Here is an 18,185-nt window from a genome sequence, read left to right as displayed (position 1 = left end):
TGCACAAATACAGCAGGAGAAAAGCTGAAGACTCAGCAAATGCTGAAACAAACGTATATCAAGCCAATTCGTAATCTTTCACTATCGATAATTTAAAAATGTTCAATGGTACGTCTACGTGAAAGTGCAATCTGCTCCGCTTAAAGGCTACCTTAAGAGTGTAACCCCAGCATAACTTTTTGCTTTATTACATGCATTTTATGATGGGGAAAAAAAGTAATAGGGCACAATAAGACTTAACAAGTGAAATGTGATTTTCCCTCTTAAAAAAATATTAAATAGCAACTCTGCTGAATTGAGACCAGAAAAAGAAATTCTGATGGAATGATATACAAAGATACTCTGACGACCAAAAAATCAGACATCTGATCTAGATGAGAAGTTGTGAGCAACTCTGCTTACACAAGTTTTTTCTATTCAAAATAAAAATCAGTAGACTTAGTTTTAAAATTTCATTTTTTTTTTTCCAAGGGGACTTTCATGGGTACTAATTCAATGTTGTTTAAAATAAAAAAAAAAAAAAAGTTTAACAGCTTTTTCAGATTAACATGTTTTGAAAAACATTTCCCAAACATTATGCCAAGAGGATTTTAGAAACCCAGTCCAAATTTTTCTACTTTACGTGTTTATACCATCGCGTGCTCTAAAAGATCATGTTCCCACCGAAAAGGGAATCTCTCTTCCCTGTGAGCAGCACCTCCTTACCTAGGGAGTAGCTTCACACAACATGGTCTGCCAAAACAGTGCTGCAGCTGCTCATTCCTCCCTATTAGTTCTACCACACTTAACCCTTCTTTTGCCTCAGTCCCCACAATCACCCTACCTAGACTGTATAGGTGCAGGAACAACTTTCTCAACTTGCAAGCATGTGAAAACATCAAATCATTGGCAAGGCAGTATGAAAGGAAAAAATCACTTTCTTCTCCAGGAAAAAAAGACAGCAGAGTAAACATCTGACACATTTGAAAAATAAGAATCGCAATACTACTGATACCAAGAATTAATTGGAGTGGACTTGCTATAGGCAGAATCACTGTATTAATAAGGGACGCATAAATTTGACATTATACTGAAAAACGAAGAGAGGTACAAGCCTCGCTCTCTCTACAAGCCAGCCACTCAGGAGTCAGGATGACAGGCTGGTTTTTGGTATGACATAACTTGGAGGAAAATCTTGGCTTGCAATCCTTTATTACTTCACATATTGGCAAATCTGAGCCCTCTAATTAGATATTGCCATCTTCTGCTCTCCCCTGTTTGACCACCACGAACCCTACATCTCTCCTGACTGCCACCAACCCGACGTAGGGGCTCTCATGGCCCACAGCCCTCCAGCTCTGCTCCTGCAACAGTAGTCAGCGACAGGGTGCAGAGCCCGTGAAGTCCCAGTTACAGCATTGGTGCAAGGGAAATTCTTCCCTAAACTCTGCTTGATACTTAAGATTTTGTATTTCAGCTGCTGTAAGAGGTGATGATGGTCTCACTTGCCACTTAAGTGCTCATACTTGATGAATCCTGTGTATTTCTTATTAGCTTTCAATATGATGCTTTTGCTGAAAGTCCCTCAGCTTTTGCAAAACTGAAAGGCTAAATAAGTCCAACCTATAATTTGTATGCTGCTTATTATGTGGAAAAATTGTGTTACATCCTTTCATATTCCCCTCTTCCCGGTTCAGCAGTCCCAATATTTTTGCATACTGTTTACATAATATTTATTCCTACTAGGGAAAATATTTGGTGGCTTCTTCTACTATGATCTGCCAAAGGTAGGCAGGGCCCAACACAGGCAAATATTTCATTATTAACACTGAAAATAAAGTTGTGATATTGTATCCTCATTCATCCCCTACAAAATCCAAGCACTTACTTTTCTCTGCTACCGCAACACATGAAGCAAAGGTTTTAACCATGCTGACTTCAGCAAAGCTTCTATAATAACAGTACATTAATAATACTTAGCACTTTATAGCCATAGCATTTAACTTTTCAACCGCTGACCTCCAAGAGCTCAGCATCATTAAATCCACTCTGCACATGGGGAAACCTGAGACATGGAAACTTCCCCAAGGTCACTTGACAATCAGGTGAACAGCCAAAACTGGAATCGAGAGCTCCTAAAAAACAGATTAGTCCTCCAGGCACTCAGCCACACGCTCACTTCCGAGGCTACTTAAAGCTAGAAAAGATCGCCTAATTAGCACTTGTATTTAGCCGTTTTAATAGACCTCTCTTTCCCACTCTCCTCTTCAACTCCATTTTTAGATACTTTTCTTAAAGCCGAGTGCGGCATTGCAGTCTGCTGCGTGTTATGCAAGTACAGCTTTATTCTGTCTAGCAGAATTGAAATTCTTCACAGCGCATACTTCAGAAATAATTAAGACAGATCAGGATAGCAAAAAACCTGCCAAAGCAACCAGTTTGCACATTTCTCTCTCTCCTCCTCCAGCTAGGGAATGACTGAATAAACCGAAGACTGTTCCTGGCTCTTGTGCAAAATCCAAGCTATTGCCCTTGCTCTTCACGGGTACTGTAAGCAAAAGGATATGGTGTCTGTGATCCACTGTGCTGCTTAAGCATGGTAAGGAGATGGAGATCAAGAGGCAGGATACAAAACAGAGAGATAACGGTGGAATAAGGAGGAGGAAGGAAATTGGGATAGAGCAGCAGGCATTTTTGGAAGGAATTGCATCAATTTCCAGAAGTACATACAGCTGAGGAAAACAATTTTCACTGCTATTTACTTAAAATTAGTAAACCTCAAGTACAATATGAATGGGATCATTCAGAGGACTTTTAAAAAAGCAGAACAAGACCCATACTGGTCCAGTGAAGACAACAAGCACACGGCAGAGCTAAAACCTTATCTTTTCTGCTATGCCACACACCAAGTAAAATATTCCTATCCAATTCTATCTCAGAAGGAAAAACACACTTCCTGGCATTTACATGACAAAGTCACAGCTTCCAAGTTCTGTAGAAGTTCTCTCTAATGTCAGACGAGGACCTCAGACAGCGGAACGACGCAGCTCTCCCAAAGGTATACACAAAGCTCCAAGCTGTGGTTGAGGCAGACTATCTAAAAGATGTTTCTGCCTCCTTTTGCCAGATGGTTTAGCCTGCTTGAAAGCAAAACAAGATTGCTAAGCAGCAATATACCTTCATTAGCTTTCCACAACTAAGTCCCGAAACCAACTGTTTTGTTACAGCTGAATGCATCAACAAATACAAGGTTCAGTTATTAACTAGGAGTACTTCATTTTCTCAAGTACCATCCCAAGGTTTTGCCAAATTTTGCTGGTTTTTTTTTCCCCCTGTAGGGACTGTAAAGAGTTTTACACTAAAACTTGTATCAGCTAAGCAGAAGGGATGTATCCTTTACGCCAGGCTAAAATCACAGCTACCATCAACTTTACCATGTTTTCACAAAAATATGATCCATTCTGCCGACATTAAAGCACACTACAGTGAATGGGCGCTCCAAACAAAACCATCTGAAATACAAAGATTTTACTTAGGACTGTTCCTGGGGCTTGCAAAGCTCCAGTCTATTTGAAGGGTATTCTGTCTGCCCACTGAGACTAGATTTTTATTTTCTGTTGCAATTTTCATGTTATCAGAAGCATTGCTCCATTTTACATTAGTATTAATCCCAATACACATTAGTCAGAGGCAAATGTACTGGACACTGCAGGTAGACTATACTTCAAGAAATTTTCCTCAAGTCTCATAGTAATGTACATTTAAAAAAATCTAATCCATATCTAACTAATCTAATTCTAATTAATTTTCAAGTTCCAGTAAGAAAATTACATATGCTACAGATGCAAATTGTTACAGTCTAGTTAGAACCCTACCTTTCAACTGGGCACCACAATAAACCCAAAAGAAAAGGTAAAGAACATTAAAAAATAACTCTGGATTGAGAGTCTATGACCATAAACGATATTCTCTTGCTTTCTATTTTTTAAAGCAGCAGTCAAATTGGGAGCATGAAAAAAACCAAAAGGGCAGTTCTCTTAAACATTCCAATAAATCTGTGCTGCAAACAACTAGTGTGACAATTCTGGCGCCCCATTTTGAGCCACTCGGAAGAGTACTTTGCCCAAAGTCTGAGTGTGTGCAGCATGGCTGTGTTTTTCATTAGTTAACACCATTAAGGAGAAGAGGAGCAGTGCCTGGGTCTCCGTCTCTTAATAACTGTTATTGGCAAAGGACCATCAACAGAAAGTATCTCTTACGAAGCAGAATAATGACCTCCTGCAGACCAGGTGATGCCCCCTTACTCACAGCCTGGCTCAAGGGAGCTAAGCAAGATGCCACTAGATGATGAACTCTCATCATCTGAGTGAGGGTTTTAAGAAAAAGTGACAGAATCACGCAGCAGATGGATGTGAAGACACGAAAGAATTAGGTGTCCACGCTCCCACTCACACCAGAGACACAGACCTTCTGATGTGCAGATGGTAAGACCAGAGGAAGGGAACCAAGAACGTGGGGGGATTCGTGCACGATAGTCATGAAAAGCTGAGATGGACAGCCAGATGTTTGTGTGCCTTATTCTGGATGAATCTGTATATACCCCTCCTACAATCTAGAAGTAAAACATGATTGGTTTAGAAAGTCTGCAAAAACATGCATTTTAATAGCTTACATTGATTTTATTTTTTTTTTTTAATACAAGTGTTAAACTGGAAAGCAGAGTATCACTCCCAGGGTATTCTGGGATATGGCTCCTTGGGTGTCAGAAAAGAAAATGGTCTCAGACAAATGGGAAGCATGCCTCGTTTCTAATAAATGAGCAAAGAACCCCCCCTGTCTGGCACCAGAATTGGTAATCCAGAGGGAAAAGAAACTGTGCCTGGAATGTACTTAGTCAAGACGACTTCAGAGGTACAGACCTCAGCAAGCTGCCTAAACACATTGTCTTATGGTTGTCTAACAAGGAGACATTGTACAAAGCTTTGGAAGAACTCAAAATGCACTATTCACAAATTGAAAATTTGAAATTAATAATATACAATTCTATCATAACACACTTAGAAATTAAGAAAATACATACATGAGAGGGAAAGAAAGCCTAGAACATTAATAACAACATCCAGACATAAATCTAAACCAAAATGCATTAGGAGAATGTGTGTGAAATCTGGAAAATTGCAAAAGCGAAGGAAGGTTCTCCAAGATCTATATAGACATTGCTGTAGAGACATTTCTGAGCACTGATTCTATACTAAGTTAAATCTTGTAACTTTTAAGGATGCATTGTAACAGGAGATGTGCTTTAAAGAAGTTCAAACACCAAGATTTTCACTGGCTTATTGAAGAGTTTTCTGCTTTTGGAAGAAGCAGAAACTAACTTTGGGGCCCAATTTTCTACAATTGTTCTATGTTTCAAATGCTGACCTGTGTATTTGCTCTTTGCTAAATGCTAATGTAGGTCTCTGCCTTGGAAGATGAAAACCAACTTCCACAGAACAAGTATCTCCACTAGGGTCATGCCTTGAGAGACTAACTCAACAGGTCAGATTTTCTTCAGTATCAAGGTCACCTCGATGCAGGAATCTACCAGGAGACTACAACCTGCAAAAGTTGACGCCACTCTTTTGGAGGAAGATAATGGGAAATAAGATAGTCTAAAGGAATGGGTACAGCTCCTAGAAAGGTTTTAAATCTGAACCCAAGTGGTATTTATACAATGTATTGCTTTCCAAAAAATTTTAGCCATCCCCAAGTCATTAATTCTGATTCCCGCATCACACAGGAACTTTTCAGAACTTTCACATGTGCAGATAAACAAAAAGTATCTTCCAAGTAATTCCCCTAATTAGAGTCTCAAGCTTTAATAAGTTGAGCTATCCTAAAAAAAGATTATGCTGAGAACACTTTATAGTCTTTTGAACAGCAAGAAACTGCTTCTGACATCAGACAACTAGTTGACATATTCTAAATACATACTAGAAATAAAACTCAGGATTATTTGAGCACTGCTCTAGAGCAGAGCTGAAGAGCACAGACAGATCATTATAGGGAGGCTGAACTATATGTGTTTGTACTTCTCCAGTTCGCCTAAGCTCTTTCTGCACAGCAGAGAATTACAACATGAACTCTTGTAGAAACAAGAAAAAAACATATAGGAAGGGGGAGAAAAAAAAATAAGAACAACCTGAAAATGCAGTCCTCTCCGAGATATTTCTAGCTCACTATCTATTGTGCAGTAAGATGCACAGACAAGCGGCAGCTAAACAGAGAACCACCTCCACTACTTGTGCTATCTTATTAAAGGCAAAAAATAAAAGACGTAAGAAGAGGAGCTGGGAAGGGGCAGGAGAGCACAGTCCATGCTCCATCTGAGGGATAAGTCACTGAGAAAGTGGCGGGAACTCACAACAGACCGTGGTGTTTCCCCCCTGTGTTTTTCTCAGAAAAAAATACTGACTGATAGTTAAAACCAAAAAAAGCCCCCACCAAACCAAAACACCGCAGCAGCCCCTGAGGAATGCCAGCCCCTGCTTCCCCTACAGGGATTTTTAAGTCACACAGTCCAATCAATAAACCAGATCATAACATGGTTAGCAGCAGTGTTAGTTAATTTACTGACTGAAAAATAACTCAAGCTGTGTCTCAGGTCTTATAAATAAAGAAGATGTTTATAACTGAGTTACAGGTGGGTGACTTTGAGGGCTCCACAGGATTGTGGGAAAAGCACTGACTTCAAGGGTCAGAAACAGCATTTCTATAACACAGCTACAGATTTTTCTTCTGAAATTAAATTCTTCTGAGACTTTTTTTGTGGAGTCAGCAAAAATTATTTTAAGTGCAGTTCATCAGCATCCACAAACCTGGCTGCCTGTTCTGCGGCCCATATGGGTGAACTGAGGAGAAGTAGAAGACAGAGGTGTAACATGAAACGGTCGAATGACTAAAGTAGAAACAAGCACTGGCTCCACAGCTCTTTGTGTTGCTGGAAAAGATACTCCTGTTGTTTTTCTGCCTCCTCACTGGAGGAAAGAGGGTGCGTGGAGGTCTTCCAAGGTAAAAGACAGAGAAGGAGCAGGTGCCCTGGAGAATGCAATCTCCTTTGGATTCCAAGACTGGCATTTGGAAACACGGCGTCAACTATCTGAGATGCCGATGATTTTAAGGCCCTGTGTCAAAGGGCACACACTTCATTCACAGACACTATGTGAAAGCTTAAATTTCAAGTGGGTGTTGATGGGAAACAAGTGGGAGCAATGAGTCTTTGGTGACCACAGGAATATCATTCAGCATTGGAAAGGCACTCAGCTGTCTTCGTCCTGTGTTCCCCACCAAAGGGGAAGACGAAGAATAAACAGCCATCTCTGTCACATTTGCTGCTCTGTTTTAGTCAACAATGTTCAAAATTAAGCTATGAGGAATGGGGCTATTTCATTCATCCTTCTTGTCTGAGTAAAAACACCTTGGTCAGTACCACACCACCGCAGCTAAGGCTGCTTTTGGAACCTGGCCTGCAATGCAGACAAGGACCAACCCCACCACCCGCCAGGGAACGGCCCCTTTGCTGCTGTTATATGCTTGCCGAGCTTTGCTTTGTTTCTCTGGTGCTATCTTTAAACGTGTTGGCTATGTTAGCCTCCAAAGGGTGCGGTGGTAAATCCGTGATACCCTCTGCAAATAGAAGCCTGGCAGCACTTTCTTAACAGATGTTAAGATTTATAATAGGTTACGCTGTGATTTTCTCTGGTTATTTGCCAAAGGAAGGCCGAAGCATCCCCACCAATAAGTTGGCATTTAGAAAAGCACTCCAAAACACAGTCACAGCCGGATGATCTATCCACAGATATTCATTCTTCCTTCCACTCCCCACCCGTCAGCGGGATTTGCTGCAAAATGATAACTGCCGTACCACCATCTGTGCCCAGGTTCCATTAGTAACCCAGGCATTTCAGGAGATCCCAGCCCTGCTCAGGCTAAGCCCAATTACTGCTCGCTGATTCATCAGTCCAGCTGAGCAAGGCTGGAAAACGCAACAGGTAGCCAAACACACTCAGAACAAATTAACCTCCACAAAAAACAAGTACGTCACACCTAAAGAACAAATCAACCCCTACACGAACAGGTACTTCGTGTACCACCCCGCCAGTGTTAACTACTGACAAATACAGGGGAAAGCTCAGGTCAGGCCATAGCTGCTTCACAGGGGTTGATGAGCCTTACCTTGCTTGCTGGCAGACACTGCAAATCCAAGCCTTCTCCTTCTTCTGGTAAGAACTGCAGCTCTTGCAGATGTTGTACTTGCAGTCTCGGCACTGTCGCTTGCTGTTGATAAGAAACGTGAAAGGGGAACAGCAGCGAATACAGCAGTGCTCGTTGAACTTCTGCTGCTTGGAAAGGATGCTGCACTTGTTACCCTCTTCATCCAGCTTCTGCTTCATTTCACTGCAACGAAAAGCAAAAGAACAAAACCATAAACAACATTTCAGTGGGAAATCTCCTCCTCTTAGCCTTTCTCCTCTTTCCACGTCTTCACGTTACACTCTTCAAATAACTTTTGCTTGTGTGAAATAAGTGTCAGAAATGCACATTCTAAATCCGGAATTGGGAAGCAAAAACTTCTATATTCCCTGAAGTCACCTGTGGCCGATCAGTTTAAACTTTCTAACACATGAGCCAGAGCAAACAATCTCCTGAGAGGTAGTCCAGCTGTGCAAAGCCATAGTGTTATCTGAGAATTCAGGGCTGCTTTCAGAACACTTTACAAATAAAAAAAATCAGTCTATGAAAGTCAAAAGGTTTGGTGCACACTAATAAAAAATCCTACTGATTGACAGTTTGGAAAACAAAAATGTTAAGTTTGCTTTGTTCTGCCCCATGGGGTTGTATTAGTCATAATAGCTCCAATTTGTGAAGGAATCCTATACTTCATTTCAGAGACATTTGGGCATTTTCCTAGTTCGGACCAATACTGAGCCAACTGTTTGTGAAAGCGTTTGCAGACCCTAAAGCCTTCTCTATTCCAGCAGAAGACCTCATTTATTAAAAAAATAAAATTAAATAAATTGTGTGTGTGTGGTATTCAGTAATTTGCTACCTCCCATTTTACAGTGCTTTTGGTACTTTACGAATTAGGCAACATATTCCACAATATGAGTAATAAAAAACATCCAGAAGGAACAATTGTGTAAGTAAACAAGTCTGCAAACTCATCACAGTTTCTGGTATGTACACCTAGGATATACATCAAGAGAAAAAAATAGGATTAATGAAAAACGTTAAATAAAAGCTTACAGAACAGTGTGTATGTACATATATTCATTCTTTCCATTTCTCAGAATTAGTGTGACTACCTTACGATTTCGAATTGCTGCTAAGAACCACTGATAAGACTAGAGTAACACAAAAGTCTAAACAAAATTTAAAGGTACTACAAGAGATAGACTAATTTGCAGGAAGACAGAGTCGTGACATGCTGACTTGCACTTAAATTAATGCTTAAATGTCTTACTACAGGAAAAAAAGAATACACTTATCGCATCTATCAGGATCATTATAGGCCAAGCCTGGAATGTTAAAAAGGCTTGCATTACTGGGCTATACATCATCTTATTTACTATTTCTGCCTTAGATTCATAACTCAAAATAAAACCAGCCTATTTTACAAAAATCTGACAGGTCAATTCTAAACTTCAAGCCTAAAAGGCAATTAAGGATCTACAGCATATAATTTTTTAACTTAATGCACATACATCATATTTAACCATATTCCAGATACACACCTTTTATAAATTTAAAGCTTCAAAACAGTGTATGTTTCTGTTGTTTGTCCCCTGTACAACGGTTTGCCTATCTAAGACCAGCTGCTCAAACCCAAGTAAATACTCTTTGGAGTTTCAAGTAAACAATCTTTGCTTATGCTTTTTGTCCAGATGGCAAAACTTCCATGTTTTTCCACATTTTTACAGAATGTTAAAGGCGAAAATGGTAAAGAGATTATCACGTAAGAGAGGAAACGTCTGAATTATGCAAGTCAAACTGGCTTCCTTGTGTAAATTGATAGAATCGCCCCACAGATTGAACGGGATGGTTAGACTCGTTTGTCTTACCCCCATTCCTCCCTCCTACCGAGGTACTCCATGGACAGTCTTCCTAGGGGAACAGGAGTAGTAGCGAGCTGTTCCCCACGCTGCTCCTCCATCCACAGCACGCAGCCCGCTCCGCAGTGATGGAGTGAGACACAGCAATGCTACTGCACTGGAGGTCAGGCAGGAACCCTGCGTCCCAGGAGAGAAGCTGGCGAAGGTGAGAGCTATATGATACAAGGCGGATTTCTGGCACGGAGAAGAAGCGTCAGCAGCCCAAGATGCTGCAAGCTTTGCTTCAGGCTGGGGACCCCAGGCAGCAGATGCTGGCCTCCCCATAAGATGAGAACAGCTAAGCAGTCGAGGTCAGGAGGAGCAGTGAAAGAAGAGATTTTTGTCCTCGTGCAGCTCTATTATCCCCCAGAATTAGTAACACTGATATTTGGTAGTATCAGCCCGCACACTCAACATTGGCACGCTCAATGGCATTTTGAACCCACATTAGGGCTCTTATTCATGATAGCAAGATAAACCACAGAAGCAAAGCCACCTATCAAAGCACTGCAATGATGCTGGACACAATATAAAAACAGGCAGTTTTGTTCACAGCAGAGCTAATAAAGCCTGATATTTAGAAAAAACCGAGCACACAATGAAGCTTTTTCATCAGTACGGGCATTAATTACATCTCTCTCCTCTGTCTGGCTGCCAACATTCATTACAGCGGTAGAACCTTAATATCATTAAGGCATCTGCCTCATTGTTAAATAGGACTAAAATTGGCCAATGGATTAAAAAAGTCAATAGGATAGGGTTGGACAGGCTGGCAGAGAGAGAGCATGACAGAAAAAGCCTAATTTCCACAGGAAACCAGGCAGAACAGAAAAGAACGCAATGCACATCCCTCCGATGTCTGTAACAAATTAAGGCCCTCACCCACTACCTGCCAAAAGCTATTCTAGTTCCTATCCGGAGTCAAATGGCAAAAGGGACTGTCAACAGGACTTGTCAGCTGAGGCCAAAAGGGTACTCTCCACATTCTTTCCTTGGAAGTAAAACATGGGTTTCCTATGAAAGCGAAGAGCTGCACAACACTGGTAGGCAACAGAATCTGCCTGGTTTGAGGAAAATGATATAGTGAAATGGAAAAGCAGGCTCTGGTTTACTCCCAGCAATACTGAGAAAACCTCACTAACACATGACTTCAGCTGAATGATCACGGCAAGCAGGATGATCAATGCGAGCTCCAATCTCAGTACCCTGAGAAAGTTTGGAGCACTGGAATTCAGGAGGTACAAGTTGAAGTTCAAGGCATCCCGAGTTTGGAAGGCTCAGACTTTACCTTCAGGATGTTCACATGGCCTGGTGCAAGAAGATTTTAATAATGGTCTAAGGAAAGAGTTGCATTCATCAACACTCATGCAATGAAACTCACTTCCAAAAGGACGACAACCGCCTGTGCAGGAGACGACTTTTTCTAAGTGGCAGGTTGAACCATACGGCCATCTCAAATATTCGCCCTTTTTCCCCATGAGACACCATTTCCCTCAACAAAACACAGATGAGGGGGATGAGAGAGAAGAAAGAGAATGTGTGTGTACTCACGCGTGCTTACTTCCCCCAGCATTACTTCCCCAAAAAAGGAAGTATAGGTATATGTATAATATGTGTGCAAATAAAACAAGCAACAAAAAAAAGACTGCACAAAAAAATTCCCTTTTGGGGAAAGGGCAGAAGAGTGGGAACCACAGATGACAGAATTTATTCACATCACTGAAGTCACAGCTGACGGTGCTCAGCTATTACGGTTATGTGTAACATAGTAATAAGGATCTGCGGAGAAGAGAACTCCTGTGGTTTGAATGAATCTAAGATTGGATTTCATTTTCTTTTTCAAGTGGCCGCATTTCACCGATTGCCTACAAATACAAAAGCAGCAATGAATACTCAATATGTACCCAACACGTCTGTCACAAAGACTAATTCTGTCAAAGAAGATTTCGTGGAACTCTAAGTACCAAAATATGCAGATGCATATTTAGATTTTCCAGAGGCTTGTATTAATTAAGCTACAACAGTTTGCATAATAAATACGTAATTAATTTCAGTCAACGTTTTGGACAACAGACTTCTGGCATGTAATCCTAACACAAAGTCAGGTTAGAAATACTTTCTAACATAATGTCTAGCGAATAGTCATCTACCCCTCTTCCCCTGCTATGGTTTTTGTTGCCTTTATTTTTTTATTTATTTAAATAGTTTTCATTGTCACGGTTTATTTCTTTTTAGCGTCTTAGAGGATTTTAACTGAATTTGTGGGAAGTACGATATTCTACTTTGCTAGTTGTTTACAGTAGTTTACACACGACACGGTAGGTTAGGTATCACGTTATGCTGAAGAGAGGTACCGCACAGCACACGGCAAGTGAGGACGCTGCTGGAATGCGGCTGGTGAGCTGAGCAGATACGCAGCACGTGCCATCGCATGACTGCTGCTCAACGGCTGGGCAGCAGCCTCTCTGAAACACCTTGTCTGATAAGTCATCTTTGCGCTCTATGAATTGGCAGCCCCTTTTTGTTTCTACAAGTAACACTGCATCAGACTTGTAAACGTAGGACAAAACCTGGCAAGCTGGAGCTACAGGATTCTTTTCCTTGCTCTTCACTGCTACCCATTTACAGAGTGATTAGTACAAAGTCACCAGCTTTTTACACGCTTGGGTTTATCTGCTGTACAATAACAGTAGCAGTAAAATTTGCAATGGCAATAATAAACTTGTTTGGTCTAAATATATAGCTAAATTTAAATATATACAGAACACCTTTACATCATCTTTCATTCAGTGACCGTATAGTCCTCTCCTCTGCTGTTGTAAGCAACAAGTTTACAAATTAATATTCACAGCAAATGGACCTCAAACTTTTTTTTAACCACAAGACCTGATTGCCTTATCTAGATAAAATTCTTTTTGAAGCCACTTGTACAATATACACCTAATTGAGTTCCTACTTATCAGCAAGTAGCATAAGAAGTATTTGGTGCAGGACTGTAATACCGAATGCTCCGTTTGTGCTCTGGACAGGTCTATTCTGGTGGGAATCAACAGGACTGAGGCATTTTCCCTGCGTGATTGCAACAGCCCCAGCTTCAAAAAACAGGCTGGCAGGTTCAAACATAATTCTTCAACATCTGCCTGAACAATGCCTTCTCCCCTAGTAAACTTTTTTCAAACAACTGGTTATTGTATATAATTGCACCTCCTGAATATAGAAATACAAGCTCGTTTGAGAAAAGCTTTTCTGCTGTTTTTTTTTCCAAACGCTCTTTTATAAAAAAGTTAGCGCCTTTTTTTTTTTTTTTTTTTTAACTGGCAGTGTGGTATGGATACTTGTTGTTTCTCTGAGCTACAGTCTGATACTCACAAAGCTCAATGGCTGTAATTATTCTATATTTTAATAAGTGAAACAAATCCTAGACGACCCGGTATGCTTCCCCCCAAGAGGCATTACCTTGATTACATACTCAAGGGCTGTGGGCAGGTGGAGCTCTAACCTCAAACTGCAAAGTCAAGAGTAATACACATGTTGGCAACTTGCCATAGAGGTTTAAAAAGAAAAAAAAAAAAAGCTAGAAGGAAGCCTGTGATGTGTTTGAGAAACAGGCTGAAAAAAAAAAAAAAAAAGTCATTGCTACATATATAAGGCAAGGATGATCAAACTCCAAGCCTCTCCATTGTGGGTGGCAGTGGAAAGGAGTTCATAAAACGGCAGGACTGAAGGCCGTGGTCAGCTATATTACAATATAAAACTAGGAAAACCCACCTGTGTTCCATATATCAAGGAGAATGGTTCCTGGTGGAAACCTGACAGTTGGCTTGATTCACCCAGTGATTTGGGTAGCAGAGCTACCATGCCTTTTTTTCTTTCCAAGAGATCGGCACTTGAAACCTTTGCCTGCGGTGCGGAAGTTTAACTTAGGTCTCTGCTCTATTCGAAGGAGACTTAACATCCTCACTACCGCCAACTTAGACATGAGGTGGAATGGCCTCCTTAGGCATCGTTCTTCATCTTTGGTAAGATTACCATCGAGTTACTTACAAATATTCACTGGAGCCCAGAGCAGCCAAGCAGCCAAGGCACTGACGAGGCCAAGTGCTTTAGTCTCGCCTTAGGAAACATTTAGGTATTGCACAGGTAGCAATACATCCCCGATGGTTAGCACGCTCCTCTGGGAGGTGGGAGATGAGATGAGGGTGGGCCCAGTGGGTTTTGTTCAAGAGGCCAGTTTTGGAAAGGCTCTCCAATTAACTTGTAAAAAGTAGCCTCACACAGAGGCATTTATGGGAAAGCAATGGGACCACTACCACTGGCAGCAGCAGAGGTAGTCCTTTGGAAAGGATGCAAGACCTATTAGTCAGCTACAACGCAGCCCGCCAAGCTCCGAGACAGAGTCTGTGTAAGCCAGTCTGTCTGCCAGGCCCCCCGAAACCCAGCTCTCTGCTCTTCTCTCAGGGAACGTCTTTAACTATCGGACTGTAGCCAGCTTATGCTTGCCGCACACCAGTCTCCATTTCAGACTGGCACCCACCAGTTTAAAGGCAAAGTCCAGCTGGCGAGGTTCCCGTTTGCTCTGTTGCTTTCTTGGGCGATGGACAAATACAATTTTTCCTGCCGTTTAACCACCTTTTCTCTCCCCCCATAGAGAGTAGAGGTTAAATCGTTTCTAGTTGCCTGCACAGGGAAAGAGGAAAATGGAGGGACAGTGTTTCTAGGAGTTACAAAAAAATTCCCATTTCTTTCACACCACTCCCTCCTGCTGAACAGAGGAACAGCGCTTTGAGCACAAGTTATCAAAGACAGACAGAAACTTTCTTCTTCGGTACTACAGAAAAGGGGTTCTTAATTGAAATTGCATCTGTTTCATAAAATAAGTTACCTTTTATTCACTTGGCATTGGAGTTTTTTGTCCTTCAAAGACTACTGAGCAGGCAGCATACACTGCAAAGCGCTTTCCTTAGGGGAGCAGTCTTCTGCTCAGCTGTGTAACTGGCTGTCTCTCTGCATTTGTTTGCACTCTCTCACCCCTGAGACCGGATGATGAAGATTACCAATTTGTCACAAAAGCAGTTTTAATCTTAGTCTGATGACTGTTAAGATCCTTAAGATGCTTTTTCTCTCCACAGAAGAGAATGCCTTCGGACACTCTTCTGGCCAGGCACCCTTCATACTAGCTAGTGAGTAGCTAGCTAGTACAACCTAGTGAGACATTCCACTTAGCACGAGATCTGGGTTCCTACATAGTCTGGAGAGCAGGTGAACCAGTTCTGATGTGCCTGTTCCCCACCTTTCAGAGAAGCCATTTTCACCAGCCGCACCTTGTGTTTTTCCACTCCCACAGTCACTCCAAGCCTGGTCCGTTGGGATGGGAGTTTCGTTGGGATACACAGATCAGCTGAGAATACAAGTTCCACCGATGCCCTCTTCTAAGCTACAATGTTGGAGGACTAAGGGCTTTTCCTATTCAGAGGCCAAAGTGTACACAGTACTCCTCTCTGCTCTCCTTAGACCTGCCAGAGGTGCACCAGACGCTGGGGTGGGGGTAAAGCTCCTTTAATCTGTGCAGAACCTGACAGTCTTTTACTCCTTGGCTACTAGCACAATGAGGAGCCACTGTGACGGAAATTTGTCTCCCATTCATACATTCCCAATTTGATGCTCAAGGTCCCAGACTGTGATTCCTACAAATGGTTCCCACCTCTGCCCTTGATTCCTCTCTCCTTCCCCCTGCTAGAAGCAGACCAGCCAGGTTATTGCAATGCTGCTAAATTTAGGGAAAACACGTACTGGAAGGTTTACAGCCCCTCTCCTATCCCTGCCCAGGGGTTAACTCGCTGGAGCTGCCAAGGAGAGCTGCTCCCCATTTCATCCCTTCCATTCTCTCTATGATACAAAGTGTGCAACAGTGCAAATCGTGACAAAGCTATATGCTGACAGGGTCATATATATTTTTTTCCCTGCTACATACAGTAAGAACCAAATTCTCCCAGCAGGCGTATGCCTCCCTCATTATTTACTCTCTAAGGGTTCAGTGCTCATTTCTTCTAGCTGCCTCTTCTTCTCAGGCAGTTTATTCTTCTCCATCAGGATGGGAATCTAACACAACTCTCTGGTCCCAGAAAGTGCTACACCATCACCACAAACACCGTTTGCTTCTGTTATGTCTTTGCTAGATTGTCCCTGGTGAAACTCTACTTGCTTCTCTTTAAAAAAAGTAAAGCACAGAATAGTACTGTGTCCCTTTATAGCAAATGCGAAGTTAATTCACTATCTTAAAATTACGGCTCTTTTCTAGGATCCTGTCAACACAGTCACAACTGTGCCTTGTGCTGTATTTAACACTATATCTTCTATTAGCATTCTACATGTTGCTGGTGCTGTCCAAAAGCCATGACAGCACACATGCAAACACACCGCTTGCGGTTGGGGACCCTTCGAGGAACACATATCACTGTAATGTGTGCAGAGGGATACTGATTCAGCAGCAGTAACTGACTTCCAGGGAGGATCAGAGAGCAGGTAGTGCTCCATAAATGTAGGGAAATAAAAAAAAAAAAAAAAAAAGTAACATCAAAAAAGCCCAAAGCAAAACACAGTCTTTGGTGGGAGACAGGGGGATGGGACACCTCATAAATAGTTATGAGTAAGTCACTTGCGTCAAAAAATCAGGAAGATGATTATTTCACAGTCCAATTACTCCAACTGCAGTTGCATTCTTTTATCTAAGATCTTACTAGCATCTCTTAAGGGTTTTTTCTCTTTGGCTTTTCATTTCTACAAAATTAAATGTCTACAAAATTAGTGGGTATTCCTATCAAATCTCACTTTTTAATTTTTCTTTCCCTCTCTTTTCAAAAGTAGGAGCAAGCACGGATGGTTCTGCAGATATGCTAACTGATGACCTTGTCCCATTAAATTCTTTACAATTGTTGTCAAAGTCTTGCCCTTTTGTTGCTTAACTCAAAAGGCCAATGAGGACATCCTGTTGCCCTTGAAAATCAACGCTAAGGACTCATAGACCACACAGACACTACGTGTGTGTGTGTGAATTCAGACACATTCACACTGTGTCTGAATGCAGAGTGTCCATACTATGTCCATCGCACGCACCACATGGCTACGAACAATATGAACCCTCTCGAGGAAACAGTAACAGAAGCGGACACATGAAAGGTGAGCTGACTGGTGTGCAACTTCGACGCCATGAGAGGTCTCATAGGACAACAAAGTATTTAGGCGCTTGGGATAACTTACTTTTATGTTTACTTAAGGTTGAGTGAGGTACAAGAAAAAAAACCTACTTCAGTATTTTTTTTAAACAGGCCTTTGCAACAACAATGCGGAGACTAAATAGACTCCCTGTTAGCCTACTGACAGACCACATCTGCCTCGACTGATGTTCCTTGGAGCAGGATAAATTAACACTAAAAGACATACGTATACCCTACCTTTAAAAAATACAGTTATCCTTCTACAACCTGGGACAGCACTGTAAAAAATAATTGGTTACCTGCATAAAGTATCATGGATTCTGGGGATAGGGTCTTTCTGAAAACAAAGAAATCCAGCACAGTGGAAACAATGTTGGTTTTGGGTTGCTTTTTTTTTTTTTTTTTTTTTTTTTTTTTTACATTTGCAAACACTTCTGATAATTGGAAAAGAATTGCATTGACACGTTTGCATTTCTTTTCAAATACCAGAAAATGTTCTGAAGACCAACCTGTGCTAATCACAGTTGAACCAGTTACACTGCTGACATAGAACCAGAAAAATGCCAAACTACTCAACACTTACCTTTGACTAACAAACACGTATCAGACACTGCATTTGCTAGAGAGGGAACAGATTCAGCTGGCACCAAGATAAGTTGTGGCTTACGTGCCCCAGACCAGTACCTTGCTTGTTGTACCAGGCTCTATCCATTAACAATTTCATGCTCAGGTGAAGCCGTTTCATAAAAAAGAATGATTTATGCTGTGTTACTCTATAGGCACCATGCCAGTGGCTCTTAAGTGAAGTTTCCTTTTCTGTTGCTGGCACTAGCACTGTCAATCAGTATCTGTCATCAGT

At 41.5% G+C, this 18,185-nt stretch overlaps 1 protein-coding gene across 1 annotated transcript in view; it reads right to left on the bottom strand.

Annotated features, from left to right (window-relative positions):
* MYRIP (myosin VIIA and Rab interacting protein) overlaps positions 1-18,185 on the bottom strand; it is a gene marked incomplete at both ends in the record, with an annotated part of 220,956 nt that overhangs the window by 112,562 nt on the left and 90,209 nt on the right. Inside the window, one exon of the mRNA XM_082479170.1 lies at positions 8,197-8,418. Within this exon, the coding sequence (XP_082335296.1) occupies positions 8,197-8,418 (222 nt within the window). The remainder of the gene's footprint in view (positions 1-8,196; positions 8,419-18,185) is intronic.

Source organism: Vanellus vanellus (assembly GCF_965231255.1).
Source record: "Vanellus vanellus genome assembly, chromosome: 2".
Taxonomy (NCBI): Eukaryota; Metazoa; Chordata; class Aves; order Charadriiformes; family Charadriidae; genus Vanellus; species Vanellus vanellus.
The sequence above is the reverse complement of the archived record's forward strand: the minus strand, read 5'-3'. Positions and strand labels throughout refer to the sequence as shown.